A 17,365-nucleotide genomic window follows, 5' to 3' on the forward strand; every position below is an offset into this window, starting at 1 on the left:
AATGGACACCATTACAGAAAAGAAAAACTGGACATAAAGTGCTTTGTGTAAAACGCAGCACCTATGAGTACATGTACATTATAGCGAAAATCTCTATAGCTCAGGGAACATTGTAAAAGAGGGATTACAAATAATTTAAGAGCCACCATACTTGAAAGTCTGTTTTCAAATTGCCTGTCATAAAAATGGGTGCAAAAACACAATGTTAGCGATATCAATGCACTAGTAAAACAGTGGAAAAAATTCATGTGTCAAAAGTTATAGGCATCTAAAGATGACCGTCAGAAGGTTAATTTTTACAGAAATGACCTGCATATGGATTGTCTAATACACACTGCACATCATGGAAACTAAATCACAAACACAAGAAAATGGACTCAAGTTGTATCCATATTTTTAGGATACAAATATACATAAATAAACACATATATAAAACAATATTGATGAGTTTGAGATTGCAGTGACTGAAGGGAGAAAAGTCAGCCTATAGTGCTATAATTCATTTTTTAATAATGCATAGGTGAAATACCTGTGTGGGGGGAAGGGGAGGAAATGGGGGCTTATGGACAGGAAACCAGGAGGGGGGATAACCTTTGAAATATAAGTAAAGAAATATATCTAATAAAAATATTTTAAAAATTTAAAGTAATAATAGTAATAAATGAAAACAATTTGAAATTATTATAGTTGGGAGTTCAGGAGGGACCAAGAAAGAGTAAATATGGAAATTATCAATTGTATTACTGGAGGTTTTCTCTAAGATTTCCATATCTCAAAATTGTATTACAGACCATTTCCACATAGACAATGAATAAAGAATATTTCATGATGAGGTCTCAGGTTATGCAGAGAGATAAAACAAATATACTGTATGCTTCTGTATATTTCTGAGTGTATGTAATGCATAAGGATGAATATATGTGTGTATGAGTGCGTGTGTGTATGTGTAAATCATGTTTATTTACATTTGAAAAGAGCATCCAGTATTGGTCTTTCTCAGTTTGTTTTGGCATAAGGTCTCTTTTGATCATTGCTGAACAACATGTCAGGAATATCTGGCCTATAAGCTTCTGTTAACTACTGTCTCCAACTCCCACCTCCATCCAGGTAGAAGCTTCTGGTCTAGAGATGCTTGTGCAACAATACTCAGTTTTGTTTGTGTTCGGTGTATGTTTCGATGACCCAAATTCATGTCACAAAGCCTGTATCGCAGTTGCTTAAGCACTGATCTTTTCAGGTCATTTTGTATAATCTAACAACTGTGATCCACCTCTAACTTCATCATGTGTGATGATTAAATTTGATTGGTAATGGAATTTTATTTAGAACTTTGTATGGCACAGAATTCTGGGCACAATTCTGAGGGATTATTTAATGTCCTTAGTTTTGGCTGCACTTTAGAAACTGAGGTGGGAAAGCAAGTACTATAACTGGGCTGTAGAGGCAGAGACAGAAAAATGCCACTTTCCAAAGACTATGGAGAATCATGACCAAGGCACATTGGAGTGTAAGCAATAACACTTTATTTATTATAACATTTATTATGATAGCATATGAATGCTGAAGCAGGATGTTGTAATAATTGTTCTGCTATGATATAGTGGAAGGTAGAAGGGAACATTGAAATAGAATGACCTTATAATGTCTTCAGTCATCTTCTACCACTTATATGTGGTAGTTGTTCTGTTCTGTCCTGTTAAATGAAACATAAAATGTTATTGTTAGACAAACATTCTCAGATGATAGATTCACTTCACTTCAGATAAGAGTAATCTTTCAGTATATTTTCTTAACTCTATACAAATAATTACTTGCATTATCAATGTGTAGGAATTTGAGTGGTACTACCATATTAATCAGGTGCGTTTTAGCCTCTTTATCTTTCTTCACATAGGTTTTGTAATGGAGCCTGTGCATTTTAATATTTATGCCAATGCTAAGCATTTGGCAAGATTGTCTCTCATAGGAAATTAAACAAACATTATTATTTTCGCATTAAAATCAAAAAGCATGTTGAGAGTGGTACAGGACTTAAACATGCAGAATCTCTAATGGATGTATAAATTAAAACATTGTTTCTAAATGATGTTATCAAAAATAATAATTTCATATGCATGAATCCTCTATGACTTAAAGACCATAGGAAGAACGGCAATATTGTGGGGTTCTTACAAAGGCTGAATAAATAGTCTGTCATACTTACATGTGGTATATATAGTACATAAGTATTTGTGTGTGTGTGTCTGTCTGTCTGTTTGTGTGTATACATATAAATTATATATACATATATATTGGTTTGTATATACATATGCATATATTTAAGTATAATTTAATTAAAGTGTTGGTTAAAAAGTTTTTTCATACTCTAATATCATTTTGTGCCCAAAACTGCTCTCATATTTACAAATTTATGAAATAAGTGAGTGATATCATCCTTCCATTCATTTGATGACTAAATAAATCTTGGCTCACCTGTAGGACCTTCCTCCTGCAGAGCAATGGATGAAATTTTTAATTTTTCACCATTATCGCATGTTTTCTTGTTGAGGCCAGCTAGGAATTCTTTCATAATAGGTGATTTGCGAGAAGAGTTTATTGAATCTGCACAAGTCTTTAAATCCCCAGATCTTCTGTCAATATGTTTATTAAATATATTATCATTTCCAAATATTTGATGATAGTTGTCGATCATGATTTGTATAATGGACATCTGTAACAACACAAGGCAAAACAAGATTGTCATTTCACATGGTTTACAAAATTGAAATTTAAAAATGAAATCCAAAACTATGAGGAAAATAACAGTTGCCTCAGATAGGAACGCATGATATGAAGTTTCTGAAATGGAGACTCTAAGTTCTCTGCATTTTACCAAAACTTGTCAAAATTTAAGGCATACTGCAAAGAATAGAAGAACTACTTAACCAAAGCAACATTTCAAACCTGATGTGCTGCCAAACACTGTGAGTTAATCTAATTAATGACTGTCTTTCGTTGACATTTTTAGGGGGTGGGGGGATTGGGGGTTTCTGTTGGGATGTTTTGAATGGGATGCCATTCTCGTTCCAGGCATGGCAATATTGTCTTTGTGACAACTTTCTGGTGGCTTAAGTCCCTTGGCCCTCCTGATAGAAGTATGCCATTGCCTATAATTTGGAATTACAAAATACAGGTGCCCATTTTCAATGTACTTTCTCTGCTACATTTTTGCTTCCCAAGACAAGAGACATCAGGTTTCAGCTTGCTGTTTGTTTGTTTGTTTGTTTTTTCCTTTCTGCAGACATGCTCCTCTGTCATAACATTGAAGCGCTATAATCTCTCAGCATTTCTAAGTCCCAAAGAACCACTTACTTGAACAAGTTTCCCTGGTCATATTGTTTTATTTCATTTTATTTTATTTTTTTTTGGTTCTTTTTTTCGGATCTGGGGACCGAACCCAGGGCCTTGCGCTTCCTAGGTAAGCGCTCTACCACTGAGCTAAATCCCCAGCCCCTTGTTTTATTTTTTATTGATTATTTTATTTATTTATATTTCAAACGTTATCCCCCTTCACACTTCACCTCCACAAACCCTGTATTTCCTCCCCCTGCCTCTATTACAGTGCTCCCTCCCTCACCTATACACTCTGGCCTCAACACCCTAGCATTCCCTAACCCTGGGTCATCAAGCTTCCTTAGGACTAAGCAGCTTCCCTCCTAGTGATGCCAAATAAGGCCATGCTCTGCTACATATTCAGCTAGAGCCACGGGTTCCCCCATGTGCAATCTTTATTTAGTGTTTTAGATCCTTGTGTTTTATTAAGGCAAACAAATATGCCTGAGAAAAGAAGTTGGTGAGAAAAGGGAGTTTAATGGAGAAAATGCCTCCATCAGATTGACCTAATGTATAGAGAAGTCTAAGGGATATTGTCCTGATTAACCTTGGAATTTGTAGGGCCCAGATCTCCAGGATGGTGCCACCCTTGAGCTATTAGTCAGAAAATGAAAGATATGAGGTACAAGGCAAGAGGCAGAACTCCTACTCAGCTTCTACTTCAGTTCTTGAATCCAGGTTCCTGCCCTGCTTCAGTTTAGGCCCTGATATTTCTCAGGAGTTAACTAGTAACTCCAAGTATATCATGGAGTGTAACCTGTCTTCCATAAGTTGCTTTTATCAGTGTTTTGTCACAGCAATCATAGAAATTATAACACTTCCTAAATTGAGCAACACTGATAAGTTCCTTTTCTTCTGAGGTGATGGCTTAGGTTAAGTCAACTCTACTCATCACATATTTCTTACCAGCATGCAGCTAAGTTTATGTTTGAGCAGTCCTGCACAAGATAGTCATAGTTTATATGCAGCTTGTACAGAATAGTTTTGCTTGTTTGTTTTCATGCTTGACCATACAAAAGAATATATTTGAAAAGAACTGCCCATAACAGAAGAATCACTAATAGTTATTAGGAGTGAAAAATGAATTTTGTTGCTTCATTTGGACATGCGCTTTGATACAGGCTTGGATTTTACGTTTCCAGGAGCTTGGTAATAAGAAATTACCTATAAAAGGTAGGTTTCTAGTCCAAGCCAAGTTGAGTCCTGGGTGAGAATACTATTCATGTGTGTGACATCACTATTTCATCCTTCCTCTGGACTTAATCCCTGGAAACTACTAGTTAAAATGTACCTGGCTTTCTTTCATTTTTTACTCTTTTGTTACCTTTTATCCTTTTCGAAATGTATGTCTGTTTTTGTATCTCTTTAAATTTATCATCATGCTCACAAATAACTCTCATTTTATTTTTCAATCCTTCCAACTATCTCTTGATAACAATCCCCCCTCGCAAAACTTCAAAAATTAAAATTAAATAAAGTTTTTAAGTTAAATTAAAAATAAAACAAAAAATTAAAATCCTTTTTAAAAATGCAGTCTGTGAGATGTGTTGTGCTATACTATGTCACAAATTATACCCTTTTGTCCAAACAGGTTTACTTGCAAATGTACATTGAAATAAGTCACTGGTCTGCTTCAAGCCCTCTGGATTTTGCTACACCATCAATACCGGAGCCTCCCAGACATGCCTCTCCTTATATATCCTAGCTTGCTGTAGCCTTTAAATCATTGTGATTCTTCAGCTTTGAATCTGCAGGACCTCCCCCTTCATATGCTCCAGCAGCAGGATCTAGGCCCCCTACATATATGTAGCAGATGTGCAGCTTATCTTAGGTATGTACCCTAAGTATTAGTGTGCGGGCTAGCTCTGACTCTGTTGTCTACCACTTGATGCTTTCTTTTAGCTGGGCTGCTTTGTCTAGCTTCAATGGGAGGAGATGCACTTATTCCTGTTGTGAATTGATGTATGAGATTGAGTTGGTGTTCATGGAAGTTCTACACTACTAAGATGAAGGAAAATGGAGGGAAGAAGGGGTCGTGAAGATGGGACTTGGAGGAAGGGACTGTAATCAGGATATAGAGTAAATAAATTAGTGAATAAATATTTTTTCTTTATTAACTTGAGTATTTCTTATTTACGTTTTGATAGTTATTCCCTTTCCCTGTTTCCGGGCCAACATCCCCCTATCCCCTCCCCTTTTATTTAGGTGTTCCCCTCCCCATCCTCCCCCCATTACGGTCCTCTCCCCAACAGTCACGTTCACTGGGGGTTCACTCTTAGCAGGACCAAGGGCTCCCCCTACCACTGGTGCTCTTACTAGGCTATTCATTGCTACCTATGAGGTTGGAGCCCAGGGTCAGTCTTTGGGTAGTGGCTTAGTCCCTGGAAGCTCTGTTTGGTTGGCATTGTTGTTCATATGGGGTGTCGAGCCCCTTCAAGCTCTTCCAGTCCTTTCTCTTATTCCTTCAATGGGAGTCCCCTTCTCAGTTCAGTGGTTTAATGATGGCATTCGCCTCTGTATTTGCTGTATTATGTCTGTGTCTCTCAGGAGAGATCTACATCCGGTTCCTGTCAGCCTGCACTTCTTTGCTGCATCCATCTTGTCTAATTGGGTGGCTGTATGGGCCACATGTGTGGCAGGCTCTGAATGCGTGTTCCTTCTGCCTCTGGTTTAATCTTTGCTTCCCTATTCCCTGTCAAGGGTATTCTTATTCCCCTTTTAAAGAAGGAGTGAAGCATTCGCATTTTGATCATCAGTCTTGAGTTTCATGTGTTCTGTGCATCTAGCATAATTCAAGCATTTGGGCTAATAGCCACTTATCAATGAGTGTATACCATGTGTGTTTTTCTGTGTTTGGTTTACCTCACACAGGATGATATTTTCCAGTTCCCTCCATTTGCCTATGAATTTCTTAAAGTCATTGTTTTTGATAGCTGAGTAATATTCCATTGTGTAGATGTACCACATTTTCTGTATCCATTCCTCTGTTGAAGGGCATCTGGGTTCTTTCCAGCTTCTGGCTATTATAAATAAGGATGCTATGAACATAGTGGAGCACGTGTCTTTTTTATATGTTGGGGCATCTTTTGGGTATATGCCCAAGAGAGGTATAGCTGGGTCCTCAGGCAGTTCAATGTCCAATTTTCTGAGGAACCTCTAGACTGATTTCCCAAATGGCTTTACCAGTCTGCAATCCCACCAACAATGGAGGAGTGTTCCTCTTTCTCCACATCCTTGCCAGCATTTGCTGTCACCTGAGTTTTTGATCTTAGCCATTCTCACTGGTGTGAGGTGAAATCTCAGGGTTGTTTTGATTTGCATTTCCCTTATGACTAAAAATGTTGAACATTTCTTTAGGTGTTTCTCAGCCATTCGGTATTTCTCAGCTGTGAATTCTTTGTTTAGCTCTGAACCCCATTTTTTAATAGGGTTATTTGTCTCCCTGTGGTCTAACTTCCTGAGTTCTTTGTATATTTTGGATATAAGGCCTCTATCTGTTGTAGGATTGATAAAGATCTTTTCCCAATCTGTTGGTGGCCGTTTTGTCCTAACCACAGTGTCCTTTGCCTTACAGACACTTTGCAGTTTTATGAGATCCCATTTGTCGATTCTGGATCTTAGAGCATAAGCCATTGGTGTTTTGTTCAGGAAATTTCCTCCAGTGCCCATGTGTTCGAGATGATTCCCCACTTTTTCTTCTATTAGTTTGAGTGTATCTGGTTTGATGTGGAGGTCCTTGAGACCTGAGGAACTTAAAACTGCACCTGAATACATTAGTGGTAAAGTAATTGAAAGTATACAAAATAATATACACCAATTTGTCACCTACATACACACACACACACACACACACAAATATGCACACACACACATCTGAAATATATATATGATATTTACTTTTATATGACCATTATTTCACTTGATGTGAATATTTAATAATATAATAGTCTAATTACTGTGAAACACAACTATTATATACTTCAAAAATAGGGCTGGAATGAAAAAAAAAACATAAGCAAAACCTGGGTAAATAGGATTTTTTTAAACTTCACTCTAGTCTTCTTTGACTACCATTATATGTGAAGCATACTGTTGGCCAAAATCAATATCTATGAAGAAAGAACAAAAGAAAGACTGAAATGATTCAGTTATTTTTAAACTACATTAACCATCTTTCTTCCCAAATCTTCCTGAAACAGATCAATATATATTCCACTCCGCTCCAGAAAATGGAATCCTAGGGTTTCCTTTTACAGAAATGATCTTTCCAAAGTGTTCCTACTTCCTGCATTAAAATGAAAATTTTGTTCCCAAAGGCAAAAGTCAGATCCCCTTACCTTTCTTGATACATCACTCCCAAACCATGCGTCCTTTGTAGTCTGATCCCACAAAATATCCGGATAGATAACCTGTTAGTGTCTAAATTATTCGTGGATGAGTCTCTTATTATTACTAATACGCAAATGAGATGCTTTAGCAGGATAAAGTTTGCCTGAGGAATCTTCAGTAGAAGTCTAAACAAAGAAAAGGGATAATTTTATTTTAGACTATCTGAAAACTAATGTTAGTTACAAAACTAACTATGAAGAAAACAGGGCAAATGTTTTGTAGACCAACTCATAGTGTAACCAGAATTCAAAAGAAGTATAATATACAGCTTTAGTACTACATAAAATATTTTCTGCAAATCATTTTACTGTATAAAATCATAGGAACATTTTAAAAGTATGAATGATTTTCTACGTAATAGATATTTGACTGCTTCCTACAGAAGCCAGAGGAAGGTGTCGGGATATTGGTATTAGAATGAATGAGATTGTTCCAGACCATGTGTGTTCTGTGTATGAAAACATCTAGTGTTATTAAACATCAATCCATCTTCCCAAGCACCATGGAGTGGAGACACATTTAATATCTAATGTAGTATAAATCCATGTAACATTCTTGTGACACTCTAGAACATAGGGAGCAGAAAGCACTCTAGTGACCCTACACAATGCGTTTATAAAAGCTTCACTACAGCAAGACAGAGGTGCATGGCGCCTGGGTAGCATGTGGAGCTCAATGCTCCTGTTACACACAAAATCATTCTCTGGAGTATTGCACAGAAAAAAGATTCAAAGAAGTCAAAGCTATACCTGACCTAGACTGTTCGAGGTAGTTGTATTTGAGAAAGAAGTATTCAGTAATAGCTTCACATTCTAATCAATGACATATATTTAGCATGTGGTATATTCACAGTAACATGGTAATAATACTAGGATGCAAATAATCCACAGGTATTATACACACCTCCTTCTTTTAATTTGTTTCACACAGGAACTAAACCAATACTCTAGGCTGACCTGCACACAAGGTGTTGCATAGACTGTCTTCTAAACTGTGACAGTTATAAAGGAGAAGACACCCAGGTGGGATTACAGACATGGTTCAACACTCTAGTTTGAGAAATGAACGTGTTTAAAAAGTGACAATACGTGTCTGTGCTAAGGAAACCTCTTGGCATGGGACATCACTCCAGCTTATAATACTGTAAACACAAGCATATGACCTTACAAAAACACTGCTTCTATATTGGTATAGTTCCCCAAGTGCTTTCTGTATCATTACCTTTGGATGGCATTAATTTTTCCAACCAGAGTTCCTTCATCTGGGACGCTAAGTCAATTCTCATATAAGTCAGAAGTAAGTAAACTTCCTTCAATGTTTGCAATGAAGTCCTTTTTTTAAATGAAAATAAAAAAGTAATGGTCAATGTACACTTTAGAAAGAACATGAAAAGCATTTTTGTTTAAAATTAGCAGTTTATACCAGTGATTCTCAACTTGGGAGTTATAATCCATTAGGGGTTCACATATCATATATCTTCCATGTCATATATTCTCTCCATTTTTCTTTATAATTCTTACCAATAGCAAAATTTTAATTGTGAGAAAGCAGCAAAATGATGTAATGGTTAGTAATTACCAAGCCATAAGGAAATATATTAGTGTTACAGTATTAGGATGGCTGAGAATCATTGGTTGAACGCATGTTACATAAAAGACTCCCAAACTTCTATCTCCCCAGAATCTTGGATCACATGTGGAACCTATATGCAGGACCTTGTGTTTTCTTCCCTAAGACTAGAATCAGTGAAGCAGTGTCCTAGTTGCTATAGCAATGAAATAAACCTATGGGTCTGTTCAAATTGCCTCTCCTGACTTCTAGTCCACACCATGACTTGCAATCATAGATCTGCACTCCACTTCCCCGCCCAAAGCTCTCTCTGCCTTGAAAAACGCCAGACGCTATGTGGAATATTCAGACAGGAACCTATCATAACTGCCCTCTGAGAGGCACCACCCAGCTGCTGACTGAAATAGGCTATGTAGAGCCACAGCCAATCATTGGATCTTATGGATCAATCAAGGGCTTGTATGGAAGAAATGGGGGAGAGATTCCATGACCTGAAGGAGATAGGAACTCCACAGGAAGAGCTACAGAATCAACTAAGCAGCACCACTGGGAGCTGTCAAAGGCTGAATTAACATCTAAAAATCCTGCAGAAGCTGCAGCATGACCTACAGCACAATTTCTAGCAAATGTAAAGCTTAGTCTCCTTGTGGGTCCCCCAACATGTGGAGCAGGGGCTATTTGTAAGCTGTTGACTGTGAAAACCTGTCCCCACCTGGCCTTAGGGGGAGAAGATGTGCTAAACCTGAAGAGAGTTGATGTGTCTGGGTAGAAGGACAACCCAAGGGTCCCAATTCAGCTCAGGGAAGGAGAGAGACCCTGTGAGGGGAGAATAGGTAGGGGGCAGCATACAAGACATAAAATGAACAAACAAAAAAATGTAAAATGATGACGATGATGATGACGATGATGACGATGGTTTAAAAATCCACCAAAACAATCAAACCAAAACCAAAGTCCTCTTCTTGGAATAGGCAACTATCAAAAAATGACAGCACCCAAAATTAACTCGTCCTGACTGTATAATTGTTGAATCTGTACTTTAGGCTCACACAGCGTAAAGCTGTTGTATACAAGTACACCTTGCTTACAGACCCAGCAAGAATAGTGGTGAAGCTTACTTATTTTCCATGTGAGAAGGTCTCACAGGTTCATGTCTTTTTCTTAAAATTTGTAAATATTCAACTATTTAAATTTAGTTGTAAGCATCAGATTGTTTGAAGGACAGAAACTGTCTTTTGCATGAAATACAACAATGAACTTTCATGTTGTACTAAGGATAGCAAGCCATAAAAATGGAAGAATCCCAGGTGCCCTTGTACCTGTAAATTGCTTTGAATACACATGGCTAACTTCAGTAAGGTCTTAAGTTTCTGGCAGTGAGAATCAGACACACTTGGCAAGCTCAAAGGCCAAGGAAGGATCATTCAGTACCTTTGCCTAATGTTAGTAAGCATAGTTAATCCCAGAGCATTATTTTTACTATTTATGTCTGGGCCATAGCTTCACAGACTTCTGAAAGGAGAAATCAGATCATGGCCCAAGTGAAAAAAAACACTGATATTTGCTCTAGAGTCACTGCAGCTCCCTGGCAAGTTAGGAGTGTTAGTGTGTTAGACAAGTTAAAAGTAGGTTAGGCTAATACTTGAATATTTGACATGGAATTAGAATGGCAATATCTGGCAAAAGTGAAAGTGCTGGATTATTTTTTGATTGAGAAGGAAAACGACTTCTTGTATATACAAGACAGAGGGTAATATTCAACATCGATAGCTTATTGTAGGTGAGTGTTGGACTTGTCAACTTGAACTGTTATTTGTGAAGGATATTTTTTGGTAAGTATTATTTAATACATTCATTTGATAAAGCACATTTTTACCACCATTATAACTTGTTCAGCTATTAATTCACAGGGTATGTTCAGAGGTGAAATCAGTGGGAATATTTGTAATGCCCAACTAAAGCCCATCTGATATATGAGGATGTTAACTTCCAACAGAAGCTCTTCTCCTGTGTCTTCATGATGAATCTTTGGGTTTGTCAGACTTTTATCTGCCATGCCTCTTATCAAGAGGTCACGTGTCCATAGTTCTTGGAAACAGTCATCCTCCTGTAATCTTAAGGACAGAAAGCACATATGCATCTCTAGAGGGATGCTTAATGTTGGTGACATGAAAACCTTCCTTACCTTCAAGACAGATGCTATTACAAGCATGCATTCTTTAATCCATTCAATGAGTTGTTGACTGTCAATCCTCTCTCTGAGGCACCAGTGTGAATTTTCAGGTAGAATTTTGAATATGTGATCTGATTCTCGTCCTTTCCCTGCAATTATGGATGACATATCCTGTGTGGGATAAGGATGTAGTATTAGAGATCCACACCTGAAGCACAAATATGTCTTTTATTGTGAACCTGAGCAAGGACAGTTTTGGACGTACAGCTATAACTGAGAGGAATAAAGTAGTCATTGACCTTTTTTCTGTTTTAGCTTCCAAATACATTTTCTTCCCTAATCCATTTTTCCCCAATTTGTAACATCATGGTTTTGTTGGACTTCTGTTCCCCAAAGCATTTTGGTGAATGGTCCTCTATTACTTTGTGTTTCCTTCTATCAATATCTTTCTCGAGCCTGGCATCTTAAGTAAATATTGGGACATTTCCCTTCCAGAGATCAACTCACTATTTTACTTACTGTTTGTCCTGGCCTGTATTATGAATCCTAACTTTTGTGTTTTGAAGAAATATTTTTTCACCATATTTCTGAGACTTTTATATCCTTATTCTGTGACTTCTTAATTTCAACTATGTCTACAGATGCTTTCACATTTAAAAACCCAAGCATATTTCTATCATTCTTCCATAATTTACTCTGTAAACATGACTACCATGCATAGGTTTACTCCACTTTAAATTGATTACACAAATACAAACAAGGTTACCAGAAAATTCTGCTCTAAAATACCTAAGAAATTGGCAGTAATGTTCATGTGTCAGACAGGATAAATTTGTTCACAAACATCATAAATTCCTATCACAGCTCTAGTGCTAAAAGAGATGTTGGATACTAAAGATACGTTTCCAAAGACGTTTAATAACTCATTTAAAATAGATTAAGCCATATTAGATGGCATTTAAATATAGTCCACTACGATAAATGATGTTAATATATATATAAAAAACCAGTGTGTTCATCTAATTCATTGATCATTTAAAGGAAAAGCCTACAGATATTTTTATGTATTGAGTAATTTCAGAGGCAATGATATTAAGGGAGATTCCAGAGATATGTGGAGTCATAAAGAAGCTGCAAGACTTTACAGTTGGGTAATTAGTGGGGCACTTCCATAGAATTATTTCCTCCAACATACTGGTGGGTTTGAATCTTTGATGCAGTCAGTGCAAAACATGGGAATGGTATTTCTTCTCTTTTTCTTTCAATTACATTATTCAAAATACAGTAGAACTTATTTCTGTTTTAAAATGATCTTACTCTCATAGATCGATTATCTAAACATTCCTCAGTTTGATTAAATAGCTTACTGAGGAGAAAGGTGCTATAGAAAGCCAAAATGATACTCACAAGTTTTGGAGCAGGCAGCTTTCTGTCGACATAAATGCTTGTAAGATTTTTGCCAAATAAGCATTTCTTTCTTGGTGGTGTTGGATCAGAATAAACTGGTTGCTTGGTATGTATATATATAGCCTTTCTGTTTCTCTGCATATAAGAAAGACGGGAAATCATTTTTGAAACTCTCTTTAACCTTGTATATCCTTTGCATTTATCACACCAAATCAAAAAGAGATATGTGTTAAAGTACTAGAAGCATAGAAAAAATCAAGTAGGCACATAATAGTCAAAGGCTAACTGAACATAGAAATAAAAATATGAAAAGATATGAATGAAAAAGACAAAGTCACACTTAACGTTAACTACATTAGACTAATACCTGAATTTTCAATGGATATTCTAAAATATAGTGGGCCTGCATCAACGTTCTCCATGTTTTCAAAGAATACAGATACTAGCCTAGACTTTATTACTGAGCAAAAGCATCATTCATATCAACAAAAGAGGAGAAACATTACATAGTTTAAGCACCACTAAGTCATTTCTCATCATCAATCTTGGTCTACAAAAGGCAAACAGCAGGCTGAAGATAACGTAATATACACAAGAGGACAGAAATGATAAGTAACCCTGTAGTCATTCGAAAAAGAGGGGAAAAAGTATGTGTCAACAAAAAAATAACAAAGACATAAATACTGCTCATTAATAACTCTAAGCATTAACTGTCTCACACCAATAATACACAGACTATCAGTTTGGATCAGAAAGCAGGTTTCATCTTTCTCCTGCATCCACAAAATACACTTGTTTTAGATAAAATCGCATACTCGTGTTTATGATGCAATTGCCTATATTTCTTTGTCTATGTTTCAGGTGCCATTTAATTTTCCATGTTCATTGGTGTTGCCTTGTTCAGTTAATGTTTAGGAAGTGATGTTGATGAGGCTTTATGGGTGAGGTCAAGGGAACATGGCAGAAGACTGGGAGGAAAGAAGTTTAAAAAATTACTTCTAGTAAAAGATCTGTACAATAAGAACTTCAAGACACTGAGGAAAGAAATTGAAGAAGACCTCAGAAGATGGAAAGATCTCCCATGCTCATGGATTGGCAGGATTAATATAGTAAAAATGGCCATTTTACCAAAAGCAATCTACAGATTCAATGCAATCCCCATCAAAATACCAATCCAATTCTTCAAAGAGTTAGACAGAACAATTTGCAAATTCATCTGGAATAACAAAAAACCCAGGATAGCTAAAGCTATCCTCAACAATAAAAGGACTTCAGGGGGAATCACTATCCCTGAACTCAAGCAGTATTACAGAGCAATAGTGATAAAAACTGCATGGTATTGGTACAGAGACAGACAGATAGACCAATGGAATAGAATTGAAGACCCAGAAATGAACCCACACACCTATGGTCACTTGATTTTTGACAAAGGAGCCAAAACCATCCAATGGAAAAAAGATAGCATTTTCAGCAAATGGTGCTGGTTCAACTGGAGGGCAACATGTAGAAGAATGCAGATCGATCCATGCTTATCACCCTGTACAAAGCTTAAGTCCAAGTGGATCAAGGACCTCCACATCAAAGCAGACACACTCAAACTAATAGAAGAAAAACTAGGGAAACATCTGGAACACATGGGCACTGGAAAAAATTTCCTGAACAAAACACCAATGGCTTATGCTCTAAGATCAAGAATCGACAAATGGGATCTCATAAAACTGCAAAGCTTCTGTAAGGCAAAGGACACTGTGGTTAGGACAAAACGGCCACCAACAGATTGGGAAAAGATCTTCACCAATCCTACAACAGATAGAGGCCTTATATCCAAAATATACAAAGAACTCAAGAAGTTAGACCGCAGGGAAACAAATAACCCTATTAAAAAATGGGGTTCAGAGCTAAACAAAGAATTCACAGCTGAGGAATGCCGAATGGCTGAGAAACACCTAAAGAAATGTTCAACATCTTTAGTCATAAGGGAAATGCAAATTAAAACAACCCTGAGATTTCACCCCACACCAGTGCGATTGGCTAAGATCAAAAACTCAGGTGACAGCAGATGCTGGCGAGGATGTGGAGAAAGAGGAACACTCCTCCATTGTTGGTGGGATTGCAGACTGGTAAAACCATTCTGGAAATCAGTCTGGAGGTTCCTCAGAAAATTGGACATTGAACTGCCTGAGGATCCAGCTATACCTCTCTTGGGCATATACCCAAAAGATGCCTCAACATATAAAAGAGACACGTGCTCCACTATGTTCATCGCAGCCTTATTTATAATAGCCAGAAAATGGAAAGAACCCAGATGCCCTTCAACAGAGGAATGGATACAGAAAATGTGGTACATCTACACAATGGAATATTACTCAGCTATCAAAAACAACGAGTTTATGAAATTCGTAGGCAAATGGTTGGAACTGGAAAATATCATCCTGAGTGAGCTAACCCAATCACAGAAAGACATACCTGGTATGCACTCATTGATAAGTGGCTATTAGCCCAAATGCTTGAATTACCCTAGATCCCTAGAACAAACGAAACTCAAGACGGATGATCAAAATGTGAATGCTTCACTCCTTCTTTAAATGAGGAAAAAGAATACCCTTGGCAGGGAAGGGAGAGGCAAAGATTAAAACAGAGACTTAAGGAACACCCATTCAGAGCCTGCCCCACATGTGGCCCATACATATACAGCCACCCAATTAGACAAGATGGAGGAAGCAAAGAAGTGCAGACCGACAGGAGCCGGATGTAGATCGCTCCTGAGAGACACAGCCAGAATACAGCAAATACAGAGGCGAATGCCAGCAGCAAACCACTGAACTGAGAATAGGTCCCCTGTTGAAGGAATCAGAGAAAGAACTGGAAGAGCTTGAAGGGGCTCGAGATCCCAAAAGTACAACAATGCCAAGCAACCAGAGCTTCCAGGGACTAAGCCACTACCTAAAGACTATACATGGACTGACCCTGGACTCTGACCCCATAGGTAGCAATGAATATCCTAGTAAGAGCACCAGTGGAAGGGGAAGCCCTGGGTCCTGCTAAGACTGAACCCCCAGTGAACTAGTCTATGGGGGGAGGGCGGCAATGGGGGGAGGGTTGGCAGGGGAACACCCATAAGGAAGGGGAGGGGGGAGGGGGATGTTTGCCCGGAAACCGGGAAAGGGAATAACACTCGAAATGTATATAAGAAATACTCAAGTTAATAAAAAAAAGAAAAAAGAAAAAAAATCACTTCTACAATATTGTTTCTCCTACTAACATCAAGAGTGTTATAAATTTTATCAAGCTTTCAAAGGATAGAATCAAAATGTTACTACAGGATGGTCTAGAATTTTTACTGTTTAAATCTCACTGATTCATGAACATGTGGGAATCTTTCCATTATCTGATATCTGTTCAATTTATAAGACATTTTGTTTTGTTTTGGGTTGAATTTTTTTTCATTTTTTCTTTTGTTTTTGGTTTTTTTTTTAATCATAAAAGCCTTTTATTTCTCGGTTAGAATTTTCCCAAGAAACTTAATACTGTTAAAAGTTACTGTTAATGACAGGTTTTCATTGATTTACTTTTCAGTAAGTTTGTGATTTTTACAAAGAAGGAGTACTCACTTTGTGTGTCAATCTTGTATGTTACTACTTTTGAAAGAATTTACAAGATATCTGATTATTCTTATGGAATATTTAGGCTCACTTATGTTTACTATCATATGATTTTCAAAAACACATACTTTGAATTCTGCATTTCTAATATATGTCCCCTTGGTCATATGCAGTTTTAATATTATCTTATTTGTTTACATATGCTGTATGAAACAAGAGTAAGTTGAGTATGACCAAAGATCAGCAAAGGAAGCCATTGGTACCATAATATTTCATAAATAACTTGATGAGGGGCAGCACACACTATAAGGAAATTCTAGGTGATAGAATCATTATCATCCTTGCAGACATAAGGCACTCACTGTTAAATATTCTTCAATTAACTCAATATGGTAAGCATTCTTATTGCTAGAAATTTCAACTTTTGATGTTTTAGACTATTGTCAATTAAGGCTACTTGCAGATGTGGAAAGAAGAAAACTAAAGTAACCAAAAAGAAGGAATTGTATATTTATATAACATTTATATCATATTACTTTAGGAAAATGAATTTATCTTGTCAGAGACGAGTGAAAATGCGTGACTTGGACAAGTCAAAGGACCTGCACGGATGATCCTAAAGAGAAATAACAAGATATCAAATGTTGAACTTTAAAAGCATACTTAGGAATAACATTTTTTTCTGAGAAACCAAATGAAAGACCCAGATCCATGTTCAATTTTATGGAAAAGAAAATACATTTAAGTCTAATCAAAGAACAGTTGTTTCGAACTGAGCTGTTAGTGTCACTTATTGAACCTATTCTGCTATCTTGCCATACTGGTTATCATCGTACTTTATAGGTGTTACAGG

General features: G+C 37.0%; 1 protein-coding gene across 6 annotated transcripts in view; it reads right to left on the reverse strand.

Moving 5' to 3' along the window:
• Positions 1–1,506: 1,506 nt before the first annotated feature.
• Positions 1,507–17,365, reverse strand: part of LOC120093155 (uncharacterized) — a 101,467-nt gene continuing 85,608 nt past the window's right edge. For all 6 annotated transcript variants that reach the window (XM_087604947.1, XM_087604940.1, XM_087604933.1 and 3 more), the window contains 6 exons: positions 12,911–13,045; positions 11,516–11,674; positions 8,983–9,092; positions 7,710–7,886; positions 2,473–2,710; positions 1,507–1,693 (listed from right to left, as the gene is read on the reverse strand). In XM_087604947.1, the coding sequence (XP_087461073.1) occupies positions 12,996–13,045 (50 nt within the window). In that variant the 3' untranslated portion in view covers positions 1,507–1,693; positions 2,473–2,710; positions 7,710–7,886; ... (1 more) ...; positions 11,516–11,674; positions 12,911–12,995. The remainder of the gene's footprint in view (positions 1,694–2,472; positions 2,711–7,709; positions 7,887–8,982; positions 9,093–11,515; positions 11,675–12,910; positions 13,046–17,365) is intronic.

The sequence above is a fragment of the Rattus norvegicus genome, chromosome 1, assembly GCF_021556685.1.
Source record: "Rattus norvegicus strain SHRSP/BbbUtx chromosome 1, alternate assembly SHRSP_T2T, whole genome shotgun sequence".
In the NCBI taxonomy this organism is placed as follows: domain Eukaryota; kingdom Metazoa; phylum Chordata; class Mammalia; order Rodentia; family Muridae; genus Rattus; species Rattus norvegicus.